Here is an 18,902-nt window from a genome sequence, read left to right as displayed (position 1 = left end):
CTGCCATTTGGAGCTTAGTGGTTAACAGGATACTGATGGCACCCTGGCTTCTGTGGCTGGCACTGCCACCTGGGCTCTTCAAGGTCTCATCATCATCCACATTGCTCTCAGCAAGCGAAGTTCCATCACAGCCCTTCCTGCCAGCCCCAGCCTGCCGAGGAGCGCTGAGCTCCTTCATGATGCTCAAGCCCGCTTATCAGTGCATTCCCAGTGGCCTTGCTGAAGGATGGGTCCCCTGGGCCTTCCCGTGGAACATAATTGTCTGATGGGTCACCTTGCCTCATATATCCATGCCGGCATGCTCCCTTCCCTGAGCCTTCTCATTCCTTTCTCCATTGTTTGTCCCAGCCATTCGGGCATTTCAACATTTTGATCACTCTTTCTAGGCTTCTACCAAGCTGCCCTAGAGCAATGAGTCTGTATTATCTCCTGGCATTTTTCTCATGGTGTGAAATCCTCTATCCTGAGAGCCCCAAGTCAATATACCCTCTCCTTTATCTAGTATAAACCCAGCCCCTTTGACCAAGCACCCTCAGGATCAAGTCCCAAGAGTACACCCCTGGCCCCTGCAGTACATGCCGCCAGGTTAGGTGGCTCCTCTGGCATAGATCCCATTTCTCCCTCATCAGACCCCTCAGCCGCAATCAGTTATGTTGTGACTTAAGTCTCGTTATAGGCCTGGTAGCCAGGAGAAGGGGAGGGACCAGTCCTGAGGGACACCTTTTGCTTCATGGGGAAAGACCTTGGACACTGTCTTCCCTTGTGTTAGGGAAGAGGCAGGAAGGGAGGGTAGTTCCAGCTCTTCATCGGGAAGGGTGGGCCTCTTCTGAAGGAACTGAATATTCAGGGAGTTTCCTAGGGAGGCAGATGGTTGGGGAGATCCACTAAACGCTCCCATCCCATGTTTTAGGTTCCCAAGTTTGATTCCAACCTTGATCTAACAGGCCTGGCTTGGTTGAGTATTTGTTGGCTGCTAGCTACTTTTACCATCAAATCCTGTGCTTGGCCTTCAGCTTGCTCTGCTTGGCTACAGCACGAGATGAGGATTGTTGGCAAGCTACCACAGCGACTCTGCGGCTCACACTTAGTTTTGTTTGTTAATTGACCTCAGCTTTTCATTATCCACTTGCAGGACGTCAATCCAACTCAGCAATAACCATGGAAGCCCACTGTCCTTGTCTCTTTTATCCACCCTTCCCATATTTGAGACACCCAAATCACCCACCAGCGTTCCCCTGCACCAGCATGCCATTTCATCTGAAGTCTTCATCACTGGACAGCCTTCTTGTGCCAGGGACTGTCTGTGCCACCTATCCACCAGGGATGGGGGCCTCCGAGCCAGCCAGACAGTGAGTCACTCAGCCTGCAAATGCTGTCTTGTCTTACCACCTACGTTCGTGGGCCACTGGTACCAATTGTGCCAATTTTAGGCTGAGATGGAGTTAGGAGTACAAAACTGGTGAAGTGACATCTCTGAAAGGAAAAGGGAAAAGCAGGATTGAGCAGAGGAACGGTAGGATCTCACAAAGTCTCTAGCAGCCCACCAAAAAGCTCCAGAGCAGAGACTGCTTATTAGAGGGGTTTCGAGTTGGTAGAAATGACTAGGACTTTTTTTTTTTTTCTTTCTGAGACAGGATCTTGCTCTTGTCACCCAGGCTGGAGTGCAGTGGCATGATCAGGACTCACTGCAACCTCCGCCTCCCGAGCTCAAGCAATCCTTTCACCTCAGGAGCTGGGACTACAGGCGTGTGCCACCACGCTTGGCTAATTTTTTATTTTTTGGACAGACAGTCTCACTAGGTTGCCATGACTCGTCTTGAACTTCTGGGCTCAAGCAATCCTCCCACCTTAGCCTCCCAAAGTGCTGGAATTACAGCTGTGAGCCACTGCACCTGGCCTAAATGGCTAGGTCTTATACCACCACCTTGCTCAGTTATTGGCTGGGAATTGCCAGAAAAAAGCATGCTGTCAGCTACCACTGCCTTGCTCAGTTGTAGACTAGGTCCCTCTCTCCCGTAGAATAGTGTGTCCTTATCTTGAAATCTGGCGTGGACCCTGAAGACGGTAACGGAGAGACTGTCAGCGAACCACACCCCTCACAGCTGGGCGGCTGGTACTTTCTTGAAGGTGAATTTGAGTGGCACACCTCACGTTGTCTGCCACCACTTCAAATCCTGAATAAAACTGACCATCCTTTGGCCACAGTAGCAATTAAGTACCAGAAACAATCAATGACAATTTCCCATCAGTAACCTCACCTCCAAACTAGGCTTCTAAATCATGCTAATCAGCAGCGGCCTCACTCTGGTAACTGCATCCCCACAACTAAAGCTCCCTCAACTCCTAAATGCTTTTGAAAGTCTGTTAATCCTTCCTAAAACCCTGCATAAGGTCAGCAGTTTTCTTTATCCGAGAGACCGTGCCCTACAAGAGCAGTGCTCTCTTGCTCAGCAAGCAGTGTGTGCAGCTTTTTGTTCTGGGTACTGAACGTGGCCTCTCCCTTTAACACTGTCACCTCTGCCCAAGATGCTCCCCTCACCTCTGCCCCTGGCTTTCATCTGACTCCTCCTCGTCATTCAAGTCTCAACTGTCTCTTGAGAGGCCTTTGCTGACCACCTTATTATGTGATGTCCACCACACCCTACCTAACCACACTCTACCCCACTGCCCTATTCTGTTCTTCATCACACTTGCCAATTTCAAGCATCTTATTTGTGTTGAACTCCCTCACCCTCTAGAATGTAAACTCCATGAGGCCAGGGGCCTTGTCTGTGGTGTTCACAGTGGGAGGGTGAATGAAATAATAGTTAAGGAGGTGGAAAGATGTTGTTGGAGTTAGTGAAGAGGAAGTCAGTGATGAGGGGCTTGGGACACAGGTTTTCTTACCACCACCTCCCAGTCCTTAGCAGAGTGCTTGGAACATAGCAGGGACTCCCTACAATGAGTTAAAGAATGAATGAAAATACGTGACAGTTCAGGGAAATGTTTAGGGGAAAAAGCAAGATATTTAGGGGGTGAAGTGGAGACTAGAAAGAAAGGAATGAATTCATTACATTTAAATGGAGTTACATGGAGTATTCTTGTGCAGTGGGGCAGTGGGAGGGTGCAGGAGGGAACGTAATACATACAACAGAGAATGTAATGGTGGCAGCCACAGAAGACAATTTGATTTTTGTGTCCAGCTGAATTTCACCTCTCCGGGCCTGACAGCCTAGGGGTTCCACACAAGATAAATAATTTTAACATTTTATTGATACTATCTGGAGGGGATATCATCCAACTGACACAAATCCAAGAAAAAAAAAAGGGAATATGATTGTGATGCAGTGAAGGAGGGAAGTGACATGAAATTTCCCTAGATCCTCACAGAAATAAAGACCACGATAGTTATGACCAATTTATATGTTTACAGACTACTGTCCTCTGTTACCTGTGTATGTAGATAAAACTTCAAGCATTAAAAAGGCACATTGGAAATAAGCTTAATTAATAGTAGTACTCTCAATAGAAGGCACTAGACACGCACTTTACTTATAGGTCATGTTGATGTCTATGATAAACAGATGTTTTGCCTCTGACAGCAGAACTTCCTTTCATTTTTCTCATTCGTTTTCTTTGGTGGGTTCATTTTTTTGAATCAACCACACTTCATTATTTCTATTAAGCAATTTGAAAGGACTGTTGTAGCCTGCAGTGTAGTAAACCTTCTCATCGAAAACTTTTCCATCTTCCCTTAAAATGCTTGCTAATGTCAAAAGTTGTTCTTGATTCTTTTGGGCACTAGAAAATCCATCGAAAGACCTACAAAGGAGAAAGGAAATAACTGTGAATGATTTTAATACTGATGTGAATGTCAGTCTGAAGCAAAAAGCGGGCGCTAGTACCGTGAATGCTGAGTGAAGTGCAGCTTCAAAGTTACTCCCTCTTGGCCAGGCGAGGTGGCTCACACCTGTAATCCCAGGACTTTGGGAGGCCAAGGTGGGCGGATCACTTGAGGTCAGGAGTTCGAGACCAGCCTGGCCAACACGGTAAAACCCCATCTCTAATAAAAATACAAAACTTAGCCAGGTGTGGTGGCGGACGCCTGTAGTCCCAGTTACTTGGGAGGCTGAAGCAGGAGAATCGCTTGAACCTGGGAGGTGGAGGTTGCAGTAAGCCAAGATCATGCCACTGCACTCCAGCCTGGGCGACAGAGTGCAAGACTCTTTCTCAAAAAATAAAAATAAAAAAAGCTACTCCCTCTCAGCAGATGAACTGACCACTCCTGCCTGTGATTCCCAGTCTCCATGTGACCTCAGAAGCACTGAGAAAACCCAGGAGGATGCATCCCCTCCTTCCATCTGTTGACAGGTGGATTTGGAACCTACACAATCTCAAGTGCTCTACCCTGTGCTTCTCAAACCTTTAACATGCATACAGGTCACCTGGGGATTTTGCTACGATGCAGTTTCAGGTCTGGGGTGGGGCCTGAGAGTGTATGTCCTCCGAGCTCCCACATCCATGCCGGTGCTGCTGATCAGAGAACTACACCAACGCCCCTGTAGAAGCCCCTTTTCCAGACTCGATTTTCACTTGCACATTGCCCCTTTTTCCCTCTCCTAAGGAAAAGAATAAACACTGGATTACAGATGAATATGATACAGTTTTCACCTCTCTGAATTTATGATCCAATGGAAGAGATCAACGTTTTGGCAGCTCTCTCTATACATCCTGAGGTTTTTTTGTTTGTTTTTTTGAGACAGAGTCTCACTCTGTCTGTTGCCCAGGCTGGAATATGGTGGCACAGCGTACTGCATCCTTGACCTCCTGGGCTCAAGCAGTCCTCCCACCTCAGCCTCCCAAGTTGCTGGAACCACAGGTGCACACCGGACTAATTTTTTTAAAAAACCTGTAGAGACAGGGTCTTACTGTGTTACCTAGGCTGGTCTCAAACTCCTGAGCTCAAGTGATCCACCTGCCTTGGCCTCCCAAAGCAATGGGATTATAGGCATAAGCCACCACGCCCGGCCTCTGAGAAGGGTTTTAAACAGAGACAGGATCAAAGTGTTGTGGGAGCGTTGAGGACGTGATTAAATCTGGGGTAAGGAGAATCATCTGAGTTGGGCCTGAATGGAGGATGGTTTTGCTGAACAAAGAAAGGGGAGTGATAGGAAAGAGACCATAAATCTAAAAATACCAAGTGTTTTCATAGTGAGGCATAAAATGAGGTCAGGAAGGTGAGTCAGAACTAGAAGGAAGAACCCTGTGCATTAGCCTAAGGCCTTTTGAGGTTATTTCCAAGGATGTTGAGCTGAAATGTGCAACTTGATCAGATCTGGATTAGAATATAGGCAGACATATAATAGACTGGTGAGGAAGGATCCAGTCAGGAGGCTGCTGTGGGGAAGTGGAAGAAAAGACAGTCAAAAGATTAAAACAAAAAGTGGGAAAAGAGAATAAAAGTTTAAGTATACATTCTACAGTATATAAACAAAAACATCCTGAGATTAAATCATGACAGCACTGACCTAGCTGAGCTGCTGACATGCAAGCATGATGAATTTGATTTTGAGGGTTAAGAATAAGAAACACTGAGAAACAAAAACTTTCCTAATATGCCTTCTTTGGTATAAGTTCTGTTATCAATGTGCCAGTGCAAAAAATCAATCCTACCACGCTTCAGCTGAGGTGTCATCTCTTTTAAGGGTACAAACCATGTCTGTTTTATATAACAATGTCTACCCAGCACCCAGAACCATTCCTGGCATGCAGTTCCCTTTTAATCCTGTCAAGTGTAGGAATCTCTGCATGCACATGTATGCAAAATAAAACACTGCAGGTGAGTTGATATAACTCTTCCATTCTATCATTTTCATGTCGATTGAATATAATTCTGAACCATGGGTTAAGAAACATTTTGGGCCAGGCATGGTGGCCCACGCCTGTAGTCTCAACACTTTGAGAACCCAAGGTGGGTGGATCACCTGAGGTCAGGAGTTCCAGACCAGCCTGGCCAAGATGGTGAAACCCCGTCTCTACTAAAAATATAAAAATTAGCCAGGCATAGTGAGGGGGGTGACTGTAATCCCAGCTACTTGGGAGGTTGAGGCAGATGAATCACTTTGAACCTGGGAGGCGGACGTTGCAGTGAGCTGAGATTGCGCCATTGTATTCCAGCTTGCGCAACAAGAGTGAAACTCCATCTCAGAAAAAAAAAAAAAAAGAAAGAAAGAAACATTTTGGCTCTTAAATGTATTATTTATTTCCTTAATGAATAACCAATGCTTAGCATGTTCTGCCTAAAAGGAATTTGTTTTCAAATTCATTTTCCCTTAAAATCAAATACTGAACCCTCTAATTAGAAATAAGCTTTTGTTCTCTGAATGTGTGTTGTTTCACAATGATCTATTCACTGCTTTATTCAGAACACAGACAACATATATGGTGCTTGCCTCCTTCACCCCCCACGTGCCTGCCTTGCCAGGGGCTGGAATATATGGACATAGTAACATGCTGTCATATTCTTGAAGAAATTTCCGTCTATAAACAAGCCACTATTACTTAGAAGAAGAAGAATAGAAGGGCACCAGGACAGAGTACCTAGCTAGGTGGAGAAACTGAAGAAGGCATCACAGAAAAGGTGTCATTTGTCCTGTAGGGTGGCAGTGGGCTCTCCAGGAAGAGGAAAAAGAGAGTACTAGAGCTAGGAATGCTTGATGCTCATGTTCCAAGTGTTTTACATAAATTAACTCATCCGATCTTCATGGCAACCCTAAGAGATAGTAAGTATTATGATCACACGCAGTTTAAAACAGGGAAATTTTAGCAAGGAAAAGTGGACTAACGTGCCTGAGGTCAAAGGTAACAAGATGTGGAAGAACATGGCATGTTACATGAAGGGTGAGAAGCCCAAGTGGTGGGAAGGGGAGCTGCTGAGACAGGGCTGGGCCAGGTCATATGTGGCACTGTGCACTGTGTGAACAATCTGAGCTTCCCTGGGGAGGCAAGAGGAATCCAACGGAGATTTTGGGCTTTTGTCATTGTGGTAAGAAAGATGACAGTTCCAGTGTGGAAGAGGAAAGGAAAAGACTGGTGGCAGGGAAGACGGCTTGCAGGCTACTGAAGTGACATAGTCAAGAAATAATTCAGTTAAGATCAATCAACATCCCAGTATCTATTGGGAATGTCAGGCATGTGCCAAGAACTGGGGTACACAAAGATGACTTAGTGCGGTCCCTAGAAGAGGAAGACCCGAATAAGTCACAATGGTGATAGAGAGGAGGGAACAAAACCCTGAATCATTTTTGAGGTGAATGGGCCAGATTTGAGAATCAATTGTCAGGAACATTGTGCTGATGGTGACTGTAAATTCCTTGCTCAGGAAGCTGTCTTGACTGTGCATGGTGGCTCATGCTTGTAAACCCAATGCTTTGGGAGGCTGAGATAAGTAGATTGCTTGAGCCCAGGAGTTTAAGACCAGCCTGGGCAACATAGTGAGATCCTGTCCCTACAAAAAATAATAAATTAGCTGGGCATGGTGGTGGCACATGCTACTCAGGAGGCTGAAGTGGGAGGATCCCTTGAGCCCAGATGTTCCAGGCTGCAGTGAGCTATGATCATGCCACTGTACTCCAGCCTGGACAACAGAGCGAGACCCTGTCTCAGAAAAAAAGAAAAAAAAAAAAAAGAGGAGCCTATCTGGCTGATGAGGCCCTCGACTGAGACAGGCACTATAAGATCAGAGATGTGGGAATTGGGCGAAGGCTCATTTTTAGGGTTGTTGAGTTTGATTCCCCCAACCCCAAAGAGAGATGTCCAACAAGTAGGGAAATCAGATCTGGAGACACTTAATAGATGTGAGAATCATTCGACTCAGGGAGTTGAAGCAATATGAATGGATTGCCCAGGACAAGTCGGCTATGAAATGAGGGTCTAAAACAGGCATCGACAGTGATCCTAGGGTAGGGAGCTGAGGAGGAGCCAACGGAGGTAAAGAAATGGGACAGGAGAAATGACAAGAGAGTGACACTCTGAAAGTTAAAGGATAAGCAAGTATTAAGGGAACAGATTCGTCCACACATGACTGCTGTAAGGGTCATGTGGGAGAGGACAGTAACCACGTGGCAGATACAGAGGCACTGCTGAGGATGGCAACGGCAGTCTAAGGAGAGAGTGGGAGTCATACCGGATCATGGTGATTTGCGGTAAAGGCCATTCTGATAAGGTCTCGGATGGAAATGAGGAACATTTGTTGGAACTTGGAGGAAAGGTGACCCTTGTCATGACATGGCAAAGAAACTGTGTTTGTGTCCCAGTGTAATGTGGACAGTACAACTTGTGAGTTATGAAATAGGATATTTGGCTGAACATTTTCTAAGCAAAATGTGAATGGAAGATGTGGCTTCGCTTCTCTTGATAGTAAAACACAAGAAGAGAGAATTTAAAGAGTAAATTTTTAATCAAAAGGGAAGCAGAACTTAAACATTTGGAAAATTCTTAGCCTATCCATATTAAAAGAAATGAGAAAGCTTGTTCGAGAGAGAACAAGGGTAAGGCCAAGCAACCCTTCGATGAGGAGATTAATGTGGAACTGCCATCTAAACAGAAATCAGGACCTATTCTCCAGCATAATGGAAGAATGGTGCCAAAGGCATTTTAGAAATTATGAGCTGCCTCTCCCATCACATGCCAAGTTTCAGTGCCTGGGGAGGGCAGAACAATTTCAAAGGAGGGTCTTTGGGCACCTGGGGGGCCTTGGAACTCACTGCCTAGCACTGCCTCACCAATCTGTTTCCTGCATTCCAGTGCAGCCCTCCTTGGATGCCCCAGGTTCAGCTCCAGTGGGCTGAGGTGTGGCCTGGGCTGCGATGGCTGTCCCTCCGGAAGGCACAGGCAGTTAACCTCAGCAGCATCCATGTGGTGCCGACCTCTGTCAGTACATGAGCTGTCAGGGTGTGGCTACCTCCACCTTGAAGGATGGAGCTGCCCAGGGCCTTGGGTATGTGACCCAAGCAGAGGGCCACAGTGAGACCAAGCTACTGCAGTGAGTCCCCAATAGGGAAATGGCTAACAGAGCCATGGGAGCCGGGCACACCAGACTGGGAGGGCCACCGGTGTGCAATTCGAGCCTGGTAGAGCTGCAGGGTGGGGTCCCTCCAACTGTGAGAGCTGCAGTGGGGTTGGGCCATCCAAAGCCATGGGCAGGGCCACTTGAAGCTTTGGGGGCCCAACCTCTGTTCAGCAGAGCTTCACAAGTGGGACCTTCATCCCAGTGGGCCCAGAGGGAAGAGCTTTGAGTCAAAGAAAATTAATCTGAAGATTTAGAACTTACCTGGAACCTGTTACCCATTTCTTTTTTCCCATTTCTTCCTTTTGGAATGCAGTATTTATCCTATGTCTGTCCCACCATTGTATTTTGGAAGCATATAATATGTTTGATTTCACAGGCTCATAGATGGAGGGGAATCGGCCTCAGGATGAACTGTACCTTGAGCCTCAGATTTGATTTTGATGATCTTTAGATGAATTTAGGCTTTTGAGTTGATGCTGGAATGAATTAAGACTTTTGGGGCTATTGGGATAGAATGAATGTATTCTGCATGTGAGATGATATGAATTTTACAGGATCAGGGCAGAATGCTATGAACTCTATGTTTGTGTCTCCCCAAAATTCATATATACATTTTTCTTTTTGTTGAGACAGGGTCTCACTCTGTCACCCAGGCTGGAGTGCATTGGTGCAATTACGGCTCACTGCAGCCTCGACCTCCTGGGCCCAAGTGATCCTCCTACCTCAGCCTCCCAAGTAGCTGGGACCACAGGCATGTGCCACCAGGCCTGGCTAATATATATATACATTTGGTAGAGATGGGGCCTTGCCATGTTGCCCAGGCTGGTCTCTAACTCCCAGGCTCAAGTGATCCACCTGCCTCAGCCTCCCAAAGTGCTGGGCCTCAAAATTCGTATTTTGAAAACCTAATCACTAATGTGATAGTATTAGGAGATGAGGCCTTTGGAAAGTGATTAAGTCATGAGGGTAGAGCCTTGTAAAACATGTCCAATAAAGCTGCCTTGCCTCTTCCACCACATGAGGGCATTTCTGAGAAGGTTCCATCTATGAACCAGGAAACGGGCCCTCACCAGTCACTGAAACTGCCAGCACCTTAAACTTGAACTTCCTTGTCTCCAGAAATGTGAGAGAGAAATTTCTGTTTTTCATAAACTACCCAGCCTACGGTATTTTGTTACAGCAGCCTGAACAAACTAAGACTTCTGTTTTAAGGTATTTTTGTTCAGGTCTAACTATATTGCAGTCTTTTGTTTTGGGAGCATATAATTTGCACCATGTCTTATATGAAGGGCATGCAATAGACTCATTAAATGAAGTGATTATTATCTTGTGACAGACCTCAGTAACATATACAACAAAGCCAGTAGGAAAACATCACAAAATGCATTAGACCTGATTTTATGGAAGGGTGAAAAGCCTTTTGAAATTGCATTGGAGCTAAATTGTGAGTGCACGCAAGTAAAACTAGCAGTCAGCAAGGCTATAAATTATCTACCACTTACCGTACAAACACAGTCATTTCGGCTCTATCTTCAATGAAGACATCTGACTCTAAAGGCCTGGGTGGATCAAATTGCTGTTCAGAGGGAATATACAGGGAAATGGTAATGGTAGACTCACTAAAAGGACCTGAACCAGGCTCCACGTAGCTTGTCACTGGAGCTGTCATCTTTATTTTCATCTCTGTGACATAAAAATGAAAGCAAATTTAGTGTATTTTTGACAGCTTTAAACATTTAACCTATTCTTTTTTGATCTGGGTTTCTTGATTTACTTCACATTATTGACATATTTACCTTTAAAATAATTTTCATCTTAAAACAGTAAGGCCAAAATTACTCAATTGCTCACTGCCCACATTAAACCACTTTCTGTATACTGATATTCTGGGTTAATAAATTCTTAATTTTTAGAGACAAAAGGGGAAATTAGAGATTACATGGTCAGTAAATTATTTTTTCTAACCATTCAGAAAATGAGGTCCCACAGGCTAAGAGACCTGCTAAAATATAAATAGCAGCAAAGCCAGAACAAAAGCTATGACTTGATGCTTCTAATCTTGGTACCTTCTTGCCTCCTGACGTCTCTGATCCTACCAGTCACCAAATTATCTTGAGGTGTTAGCCATAGAAAAGGACTTATCACGAGTTACACCAAACCCCAGTTCATCCAGCAAAATCAGAGAACAGAGGTTGAAAAGTAATACCCAGTGTAACCCTGGTCCTGAGGAGTCTTGTCTGAAAACAAGACAAGTCTTTGATGACTTGCTTATTTTTCCATTATAAAGGATATTTCTTTAATAAGCTAAAACTCAATAATAAGCCCGGGGACTCTTTCACAATATGCATAATTACAAGGAAAACTGATTTTACCTTTCTCGTTTTTGCCTTGAATGTAGCTGTTCAGTTTCGTAAAGCCCGTCTGGATGGCTGAATCCCAGTCCATAGACTCCACGGACGTGCTGACCCACTTGGCTGGTCCATAGTGTCGGATCTCATAACTTCCGGGCTAAAGTGGAACAGAGAAAACTTCGAGAAGCAATTCTAAGAGGGTAGGAGTGAGATGCAAAAATACCGGTGCCATGATCTCGGGTCGACCTGGAGCCGGCCTGTCTAAGGGCTGCACCGCCCCGGGGTCCGGCCTGAGGTCCCCGCTCCTTAGGTCTGGGAGGTTCCCCTCCACGAGGTTCCCCTCCTTGCGATTAGGGACCGCAGCGGCCCCAACCCCACACGCTGGGGACTCGATTCACACTTTCAGACAAGCATCTATTACACCCCCTCGGTTCGGAGGGTTCCACCGCGCGTTCTGGGACGTAACCAGTTCCTCCCCGCCCCACCACCCCGCAAAGACAAGAAATTGAGATGGGACCTGCACTGGGGGTAGGGGGGAGGGTAGAGCTAAATGACCGGGGTTTCTCGTTTGCGTAGCATAGGGGGTAGGGACTGGGACCATTTAAAAAATTGTGCTTTTTACTTAACTCTATGGGACCCGCTGGCCTCACTGCAAATCAGCCGGAAGGCGGGCCCAGCCCCTCCGCTCCCGAGTCGGCGCCTACCTGGGGGCCGGCGTCCTCTGGGGCCTTCCAGCCCGGCGTCTCCACAGCTTGGACCGCCGCGTCCTCGGCCGCCCCGGGGTCTGGCTGGAGCGGCTCGGCCATGGGCGGCGCTGACGCTCTGGGAGCCTGGTCAGCCGCGCAGAGGCCCCGCACCCCGGGCCGCCCCGCCTGCGTGTGCGCGCCCCGCCGAGGCCCCGAGTCCCCGTTCCGCAGACCCGGTCCCTCCTCCCGGCCGGGCTGGAGACCCGAGCCCACCCGATGCGTCTGCCTCTGGACCGCGAGGGGGCGCCCCCACCAAGGCGGGGCCGGCTCACGACCCCGGACAGCTCCGGCCGGAGTTGCGCGTCCTGCCCCCGCCCCTCCGCGGCGACAGGGAGCCGCACCTCGCTTCGGCCCGCCTTCTTTTGAGGCACTTCCCGCCCCCGCCCCGCCTTTGTTTTTGAAGGAAAGGCACACACAGGTGGCCCCGCGGGCAGTAGGGGGTGGCGCTGTTTCTGTGCAACCGGTTTGGGAGCCTCTGCCGCGGCCCCGCCCGCGCTGGGAACCGCGGGCGCTGAGCCGCCTCGAGGGTGTCCCAGCGCACCGCAGGCAGAGAAAGGCCGGAGGTGGCGGCTGGCGACCCGACCCCCGCGGCCCCTGCCCGCACTCCTGGGGATCAGCCAGGGCGAATGGCCGTACTCATCCCAAGAAGTTGTCCTAGGTCCCAGACAGCTTTCAGGGTCCCTTGCGGAGGAGGTGGTGGGACCACAGACATATGGAGAGAATCTGGAACTGTTCTGGTTTCTGAACTTTTCCCCGACAGGACCCCAGACCCTCTGAGTCATCCCCGCAGGCTTAACGAGACTCGGGGAGAGTTAGTGCCGAGGCCAGACACTAGTGCTTTTCAAGAATTTTGGTTACCAGGGCTTTCCCGAGCCGAGTGGGGTGCGGCTCTGTTCCCCAGCACCCCCTTTCCGCCGGCCAGGCCGACTCCGCGTTACTGTCCCCTGCGGCGGGGACCCGGCACGGCTCCGGCGCCCCCCAGAGGACTCCCATCGTGGGCAGCCAGAGCTCCGAGGCTCTCCGGGGCGACGTGACCGCCGCAGAGGCAGCAGGCACTCCCCACGCGAAAGCCAACGGACAGGAGGGTGGCCACGTGAAAAGCAATGGTGACATCCCCCAAGGGTGAAGGGGAGTAGGCCCCTGTGAACAGAAGAGGCAGCCGGGACCATTGGCAATGCCATGGAGCCAGCACCCCCTAGCCAGGGTGCTGAGGCCAAAGGGGAGGCTCCCTCCCTCGCAAGGAGACTTCCAAGAAGACGAAATTGCCTTTCAAGGCCAGGCACGGTGGCTCACGCCTGTAATCCCTTCATTTTGGGAGGCCAAGACAGGGGTGATCGCTTGAGCCCAAGAGTTCGAGACCAGACTGGGCAACATGGCGAAAACCCGTCTCTACAAAAATACAATAAAATAGCGTTGATAGTATAGTGGAGAGCATAGCTGCCTTCCAAAAAAAAAAAAAAAAGCTGAGTGTGCTGGGGTTGTGATCTCAGCTACTCGGGAGGCTGAGGTGGGAGGATCGGCTTGAGCCTGGGGAGGTCGAAGCTGCAGTGAGCCGAGATCGCGCCACTGCACTCTAGCTTGGGTAACAGAGTGATACCCTGTCTAAAATAAATAAATAAATAAATAAATAAATAAATAAATAAATAAATAAATAAATAATTCTCTTTCAAGAAGGGTTTCTAAGAGCAGCTTGTCCTTCAAGAGAAATGGGAAGGAGGGTGGGGTGATTATTCTGCCTCCTCACCTATGGAGGAAGAACAGGAGTGGGGGAAGATCAATGCCTGCAGCGACAAGGGCGCTGCCCAGGAAGGGAAGGCTGTTGCCACCCCTGAGAGCCAGGAGCCTCAGGCCAAGGGCGCAGAGGCAGTACTGCCTCAGAAGAAGAGGCAGGGCCCCAGGCTACAGAGCTGTCCACTCCCTTGGGGCGGAGAGTGGCCCTACACCAGCCCACGCTGAGCAGAATGAGTAGCTGGGTGGGCCAGGTGGGTGATCTCTAAGCTGCAAAAACTGCTGTTCTTGTGAGGTTACTGCCTGGACCTGGTGCCCTGGCTGCCCTCCTGTGCCCAGAAAGGAAGGGGCTATTGCATCCTACCAGCTACATTCCCTTTCCTTCTCTCCCTCCTGTGGATTCTCCAATCGGCCATGTGGCTTTCCTCGTAAGGCTAGTTGAAGACGGTCCCCCACAGCCTCCCAAGTTAGATTAGTGATATGAAATGTGCCTTTCCCTGGCCCTGCCTCCTTCCCTGTCCCCAGCCCTGCAGAAGGCAATTTTTGGTTTTCTTCCCCAATTCTTTTCCAAGTAGGTTTTGTTTACCCTACTCCCCAAATCCCTGAGCCAGAAGTTGGGTGCTTAAACTCCCAAACCTCGAGGGTCCGGCCTCCCCGCTTTTGAGTTTTTACTCTGGTGCTGTGCCTAGTGGCACCTGGGCCGGGCAGGGGGGCACTGCCCTGCCTAGGGTTCTATTCAAGTTCAAACCTTCAGCTTGTGAATCAACTGTGTCTCTTTTTTGACTCGGTAAGCACATATTAGGCTTTGGGGCCAGGGAGAGGTCTGTAATGTGAAATAACTTCTTCTTGCCTTTTCTTCTCTCATTTTTATGAATAACTTTTAATGGCCAAACCCCAGATTTGTATTCTTTTTTTTTCTAACTGCTACAACCATTCTCTTCCACCTGGTTTTATTATAACAATTGGAAAAGGAATAAATATCCCTTAAATTTTTTTTTGTTAGATGTATTCTTTATTTTTTCCAAGAGATTTATTAAGATATAATTCATATACCATATAGTTCACCCATTTAAAGTGTACTAGTCAATGGTTTTTAGGATCTTTAGAGCTGGGCAACCATCATCATCACAAGGTGAGAACATTTTCATCACTTCCCACCCTTAAAGAAACTCTATAACCTTTAGCCACCACCTCCCAATTCCCCCTTCCCTATGCCTAGACAACTACTAGTTTGTTCTCTGTCTCTATAGTTTTGTCTATTTGGAACATTTCATATGAATGGACTCATAATAGTATGTGGTCCTTTGTGACTGGTTTATTTAACTTGGCAAAGTGTTTTCAAGGTTCATCTGTGTTGTGGCAGGTACTCCATTTCTTTTTATAGCTGATTAATAGTCCATTGGATAAACATTTTATTTATCAACTGATCAGATGAGGGACATTTGGGCCATTTTCAACTTTTGGCTATTATAAATAAAGCTGCTCTACATGTTTATGTACATGTTTCTGTGTGCATGTATGTTTTCATGTCTCTTGGGTAAATATCTAGGAGTGGAAGTTCTGGGTCAAATGGTAACTCTATGTTTAACTTTTTGAGAAACTGCCAGACTGTTTTTTCGCCACTTCACATTCTCACTAACAAGGTATGAGCATTCTATTTCTCCACATCCCCATCAACACGTGTTTTTATCTGGCTTTTGGATTATAATCATCCTAGTGGGTGTATGCTATGGTTTGAATGTTCATCTCTTCAGAAACTCATGTTGAAACTGAATCCCCAATAGGTCAGTATTGAAAGATGGGGCCTTAAGAGGTGATTGAGTGATGAGGGCTCTGAAATTAATCCATTCATGGGTTAATGGGTTAATGGATTATTGGGTTAGCACAAGAATGGGACTTGTGGTTTTATAAGAGGAAGAAGAGAGACCTGTGCTAGCACACTGAGCCCCGTCACCATGTAATGCTCTGTGCTGTCACGGAACTCTGAAGAGAGTCCCCACCAGCAGGAAGGCCCTCACCAGATGTGGCCCCTTGACCTTGAACTTCCCAACCTCCATAACTATAGGAAATAAATTCTTTTTATTTATAAATTACCCAGATTCAGATTTTCTGTTATCAGCAATAGAAAATAGACTAAAACAGTGCACCTGGTGCTTTAAAATATTTTTTGAGATATGATTCGCATAGCATCAGTCACTATTTTAAAGTGTACAATTCAGTGGTTTTTAGTATATTCACTGTGTTGTACAAACATCATTACTACTATCTAATTCTAATTATAGAACATTCCGTCAGTCCAAACAGAAACTCCATGTAGCTTAGCAGTCACTCTTCATCTCCCTTGCCCCAACCCCTTGCAGCCACTAACCTACTTTCTGTCTCTATGGATTTGCCTCTTCTGGATATTTCGTACAAATGGAATCATGTATTATAATATGTGATATTTAGGCCAGGTGTGGTCACTCAAGCCTGTAATCCCAGCACTTTGGGAGGCCGAGGAGGGCGGATCACCCGAGGTTGGGAGTTCGAGACCAGCCTGGCCAACATGGAGAAACCCCATCTCTACTAAAAGTACAAAATTAGCCAGGCGTGGTGGCGCATGCCTGTAATCCCAGCTACTCGGGAGGCTGAAGCAGGAGAATCGCTTGAACCTGGGAGGCGGAGATTGCAGTGAGCCAAGATCCCGCCATTGCACTCCAGCCTGGGCAACAAGAGTGAAACTCTGTCTCAAAACAAACAAACCAACAAAAATAATATGCAATATTTTGTGACTGGCTGCTTGCTCTTAGTGTAATGTTTTCATCTATGTTGTAGCATGTACCAGTACTTAATTTTTTTTAATTGCCAGAAATACCCCATTGTATGGGCCTAGTGCTTCTAAAGCAATTGATGTCTTCTCTTTTCCTTGCCCTTTCCTGCCCCAACAACTGTGCAGTGGCCTGAGGACTCATGGCACTTTCTAGTGGTTCTGTCAGATCTATTATTATGCAGAACTAAGTTCGATTTACTTAGTAAAGGCTACATAATGAATTTTTAACTTATTTTAATAAATAGCTTGTTTCGTTTAACTAGGTAACAGATGTGATCCATTGCTTAGGTGACTTTGCAAAGTTGAAAATATAACTTTATCACAGGTTTTTTTTTAAAAAAGAAAAAGGATGTAATTTACTTCATTGCTTAAGAAATATGTTATTTTAATCTATAGAGTATCTTTTACATTTATCAATGTCTTTTTTGGAGGGCAATATTTTATTTGCAGAAAATCTAAGGCTAAATTTGGAGACGTTTATTTTTCAGGGTTTGGAGTATGCAATTAGTGAAGGTAACAGAGGTGACTACACTGTATTATCTGTATTTACAAGGCAGTAACTAGTCATATAAAAGAACAGAGGAAGGAAAGAAAAGGATTTATTTCAAAATAATAGGATTTCAGTTTAGAACAAGTTTAATAAAGTTTAGTAAGGTTTAATAAACTTTAAATTATTTAAATTATTTAAAGTTAATAAACTTCATTCAAGTTTTATATTATTTCAAAATAATCGAGTTAGTTTGTTTTCTTGTTGATTAATTATAGTAATTTTTTATTTGCTTATATTTCATCAATGTTTATATGACACTATGAAGCAGATATTTTATTTAAGCTGTACAGCAAATTTTGAGATAAGTTCTATTTTCCACATTTTGAAATCTGTGAAGCTGCTGGGGGAGGAGCAGAGTACTCAAATGTTTCTTCCTTTTGTCTTTCAAAAGTACTATTTATCTTCAGTTAACAAGCAATATTTTATTTTTGTATTTATTCATTTATTTATTTATTTAGAGACAAGGTCTTACTCCGTCACCCAAGCTGGAGTGCAGTGGTGCAATCACGGCTCATGCAGCCTCGGCCTCCCAAGGATCCAGCAATCCTCCTACTTCAGCCTCCTGAGTAACTGGGATTACAGGCGCATGCTACCACACCTGGCTAATTTTTTTGTTGGTTTTGTAGAGACAGTGTTTTGCCATGTTGCCCAGGCTGGTCTTGAACTCCTGGGCTCAAGCAATCCACCCACCTTGGCCTCAGAACATGCTAGGATTATAGGCATGAGCCACCATGCCTGGCCTTACAAGCGGTATTTCAGGAACAGATATTTAGTGGTGTGTTTGGTGAGGAAAGACTAAGTTGTGCTGTGGAAACAACCGCACATAGCACTGGCCATAAGCAACAGCTGATTCCTTGTTCATGCAGAGTCCTCTCTGGGTCTGAATGAGGATTTTGGACAGCCCCTTTCCATGAGACGGTACAGCGTGGCACCTTTATGTCAACAGATACCTCCACAATCACCCTGGCAAGGGAAGAGAGCACTGAGAGACCCACACCAGTAATACAGCTGGTTCTCATTATTTGTGGTAGTTACATTCCTTAAAGTAACCATCAACACTGATTTAGCAAATACTGAACCACTGCTCCTAGGGGAAATATAGAGTTAGGTTCCTGTAAGCCTCTGGTCACAGTATTTTCAGTAACCAGTCAATACATAACCTTGTTTTATGTGTGTTTCTGCATAAAGATATCTTATTTAACAGGTGTTGTTGATTCATTAACATTGAACTCGTGACCAACAGCATTATAACTCATGTCTGAATGTCACATATATCTTTTCTGTAAGGCACATCACGGCCTTCTTGCACTGAGGAGCACTGGACAGCACTTCAGCCCTAAGCCTGGGGGCTGTTTTAAACAGCAAACAAAAAGCACAAAAATGCAAAAATGGTGGCACTCCATAGACTGTAAAATGGACATTGTCTACCGCATGAGAGCTAAAACAAACAGAGCTTGCCTTATCCAACTTCAGCTGGGAATGTGTGCACTGGGCAACCTGCATTTTCCAAAGCTGTGTGCATGCATATGTCTGTGAGTGACCAGAAAATGCTGTGAGTATTGACTGTGGAGTTACAAAGATATTTTAGCAAGCAGGCAAATTTGCAAATATGGAATTTGTGAATAATGAGGATCAACTGTAAATGCTTCCTGCAGTAAGTTACATAAGT

The 18,902-nt window shown here is 46.3% G+C and overlaps 1 protein-coding gene across 1 annotated transcript; it reads right to left on the bottom strand.

Annotated features, from left to right (window-relative positions):
* Positions 1-3,526: 3,526 nt before the first annotated feature.
* HEBP2 (heme binding protein 2) lies at positions 3,527-12,480 on the bottom strand. The gene is made up of 4 exons (XM_001158871.5): positions 12,105-12,480; positions 11,422-11,557; positions 10,552-10,732; positions 3,527-3,801 (listed from the first exon to the last, which is right to left on the bottom strand). Exons 1-4 carry the CDS (start codon positions 12,204-12,206, stop codon positions 3,603-3,605), a joined length of 618 nt encoding a protein of 205 aa, XP_001158871.2. The 5' UTR covers positions 12,207-12,480; the 3' UTR covers positions 3,527-3,602.
* Between the last annotated feature and the right edge of the window lie 6,422 nt (positions 12,481-18,902).

The sequence above is a fragment of the Pan troglodytes genome, chromosome 5 (genome assembly GCF_028858775.2).
Source record: "Pan troglodytes isolate AG18354 chromosome 5, NHGRI_mPanTro3-v2.0_pri, whole genome shotgun sequence".
Lineage (NCBI taxonomy): Eukaryota > Metazoa > Chordata > Mammalia > Primates > Hominidae > Pan > Pan troglodytes.
Note: the sequence above shows the minus strand (reverse complement) of the source record. Positions and strands in the feature narration are given on the sequence as shown.

Excerpts from the sequence above, each read along its gene's own strand:
- HEBP2 (XM_001158871.5), bottom strand. The coding sequence starts at position 12,206 with ATGGCCGAGCCGCTCCAGCCAGACCCCGGGGCGGCCGAGGACGCGGCG. Across the intron at positions 10,733-11,421 it reads TCAAGGCAAAAACGAGAAAG|AGATGAAAATAAAGATGACA; the intron begins GTAAAATCAGTT and ends TTTATGTCACAG. Across the intron at positions 3,802-10,551 it reads GAAATGACTGTGTTTGTACG|GTCTTTCGATGGATTTTCTA; the intron begins GTAAGTGGTAGA and ends TCTCCTTTGTAG.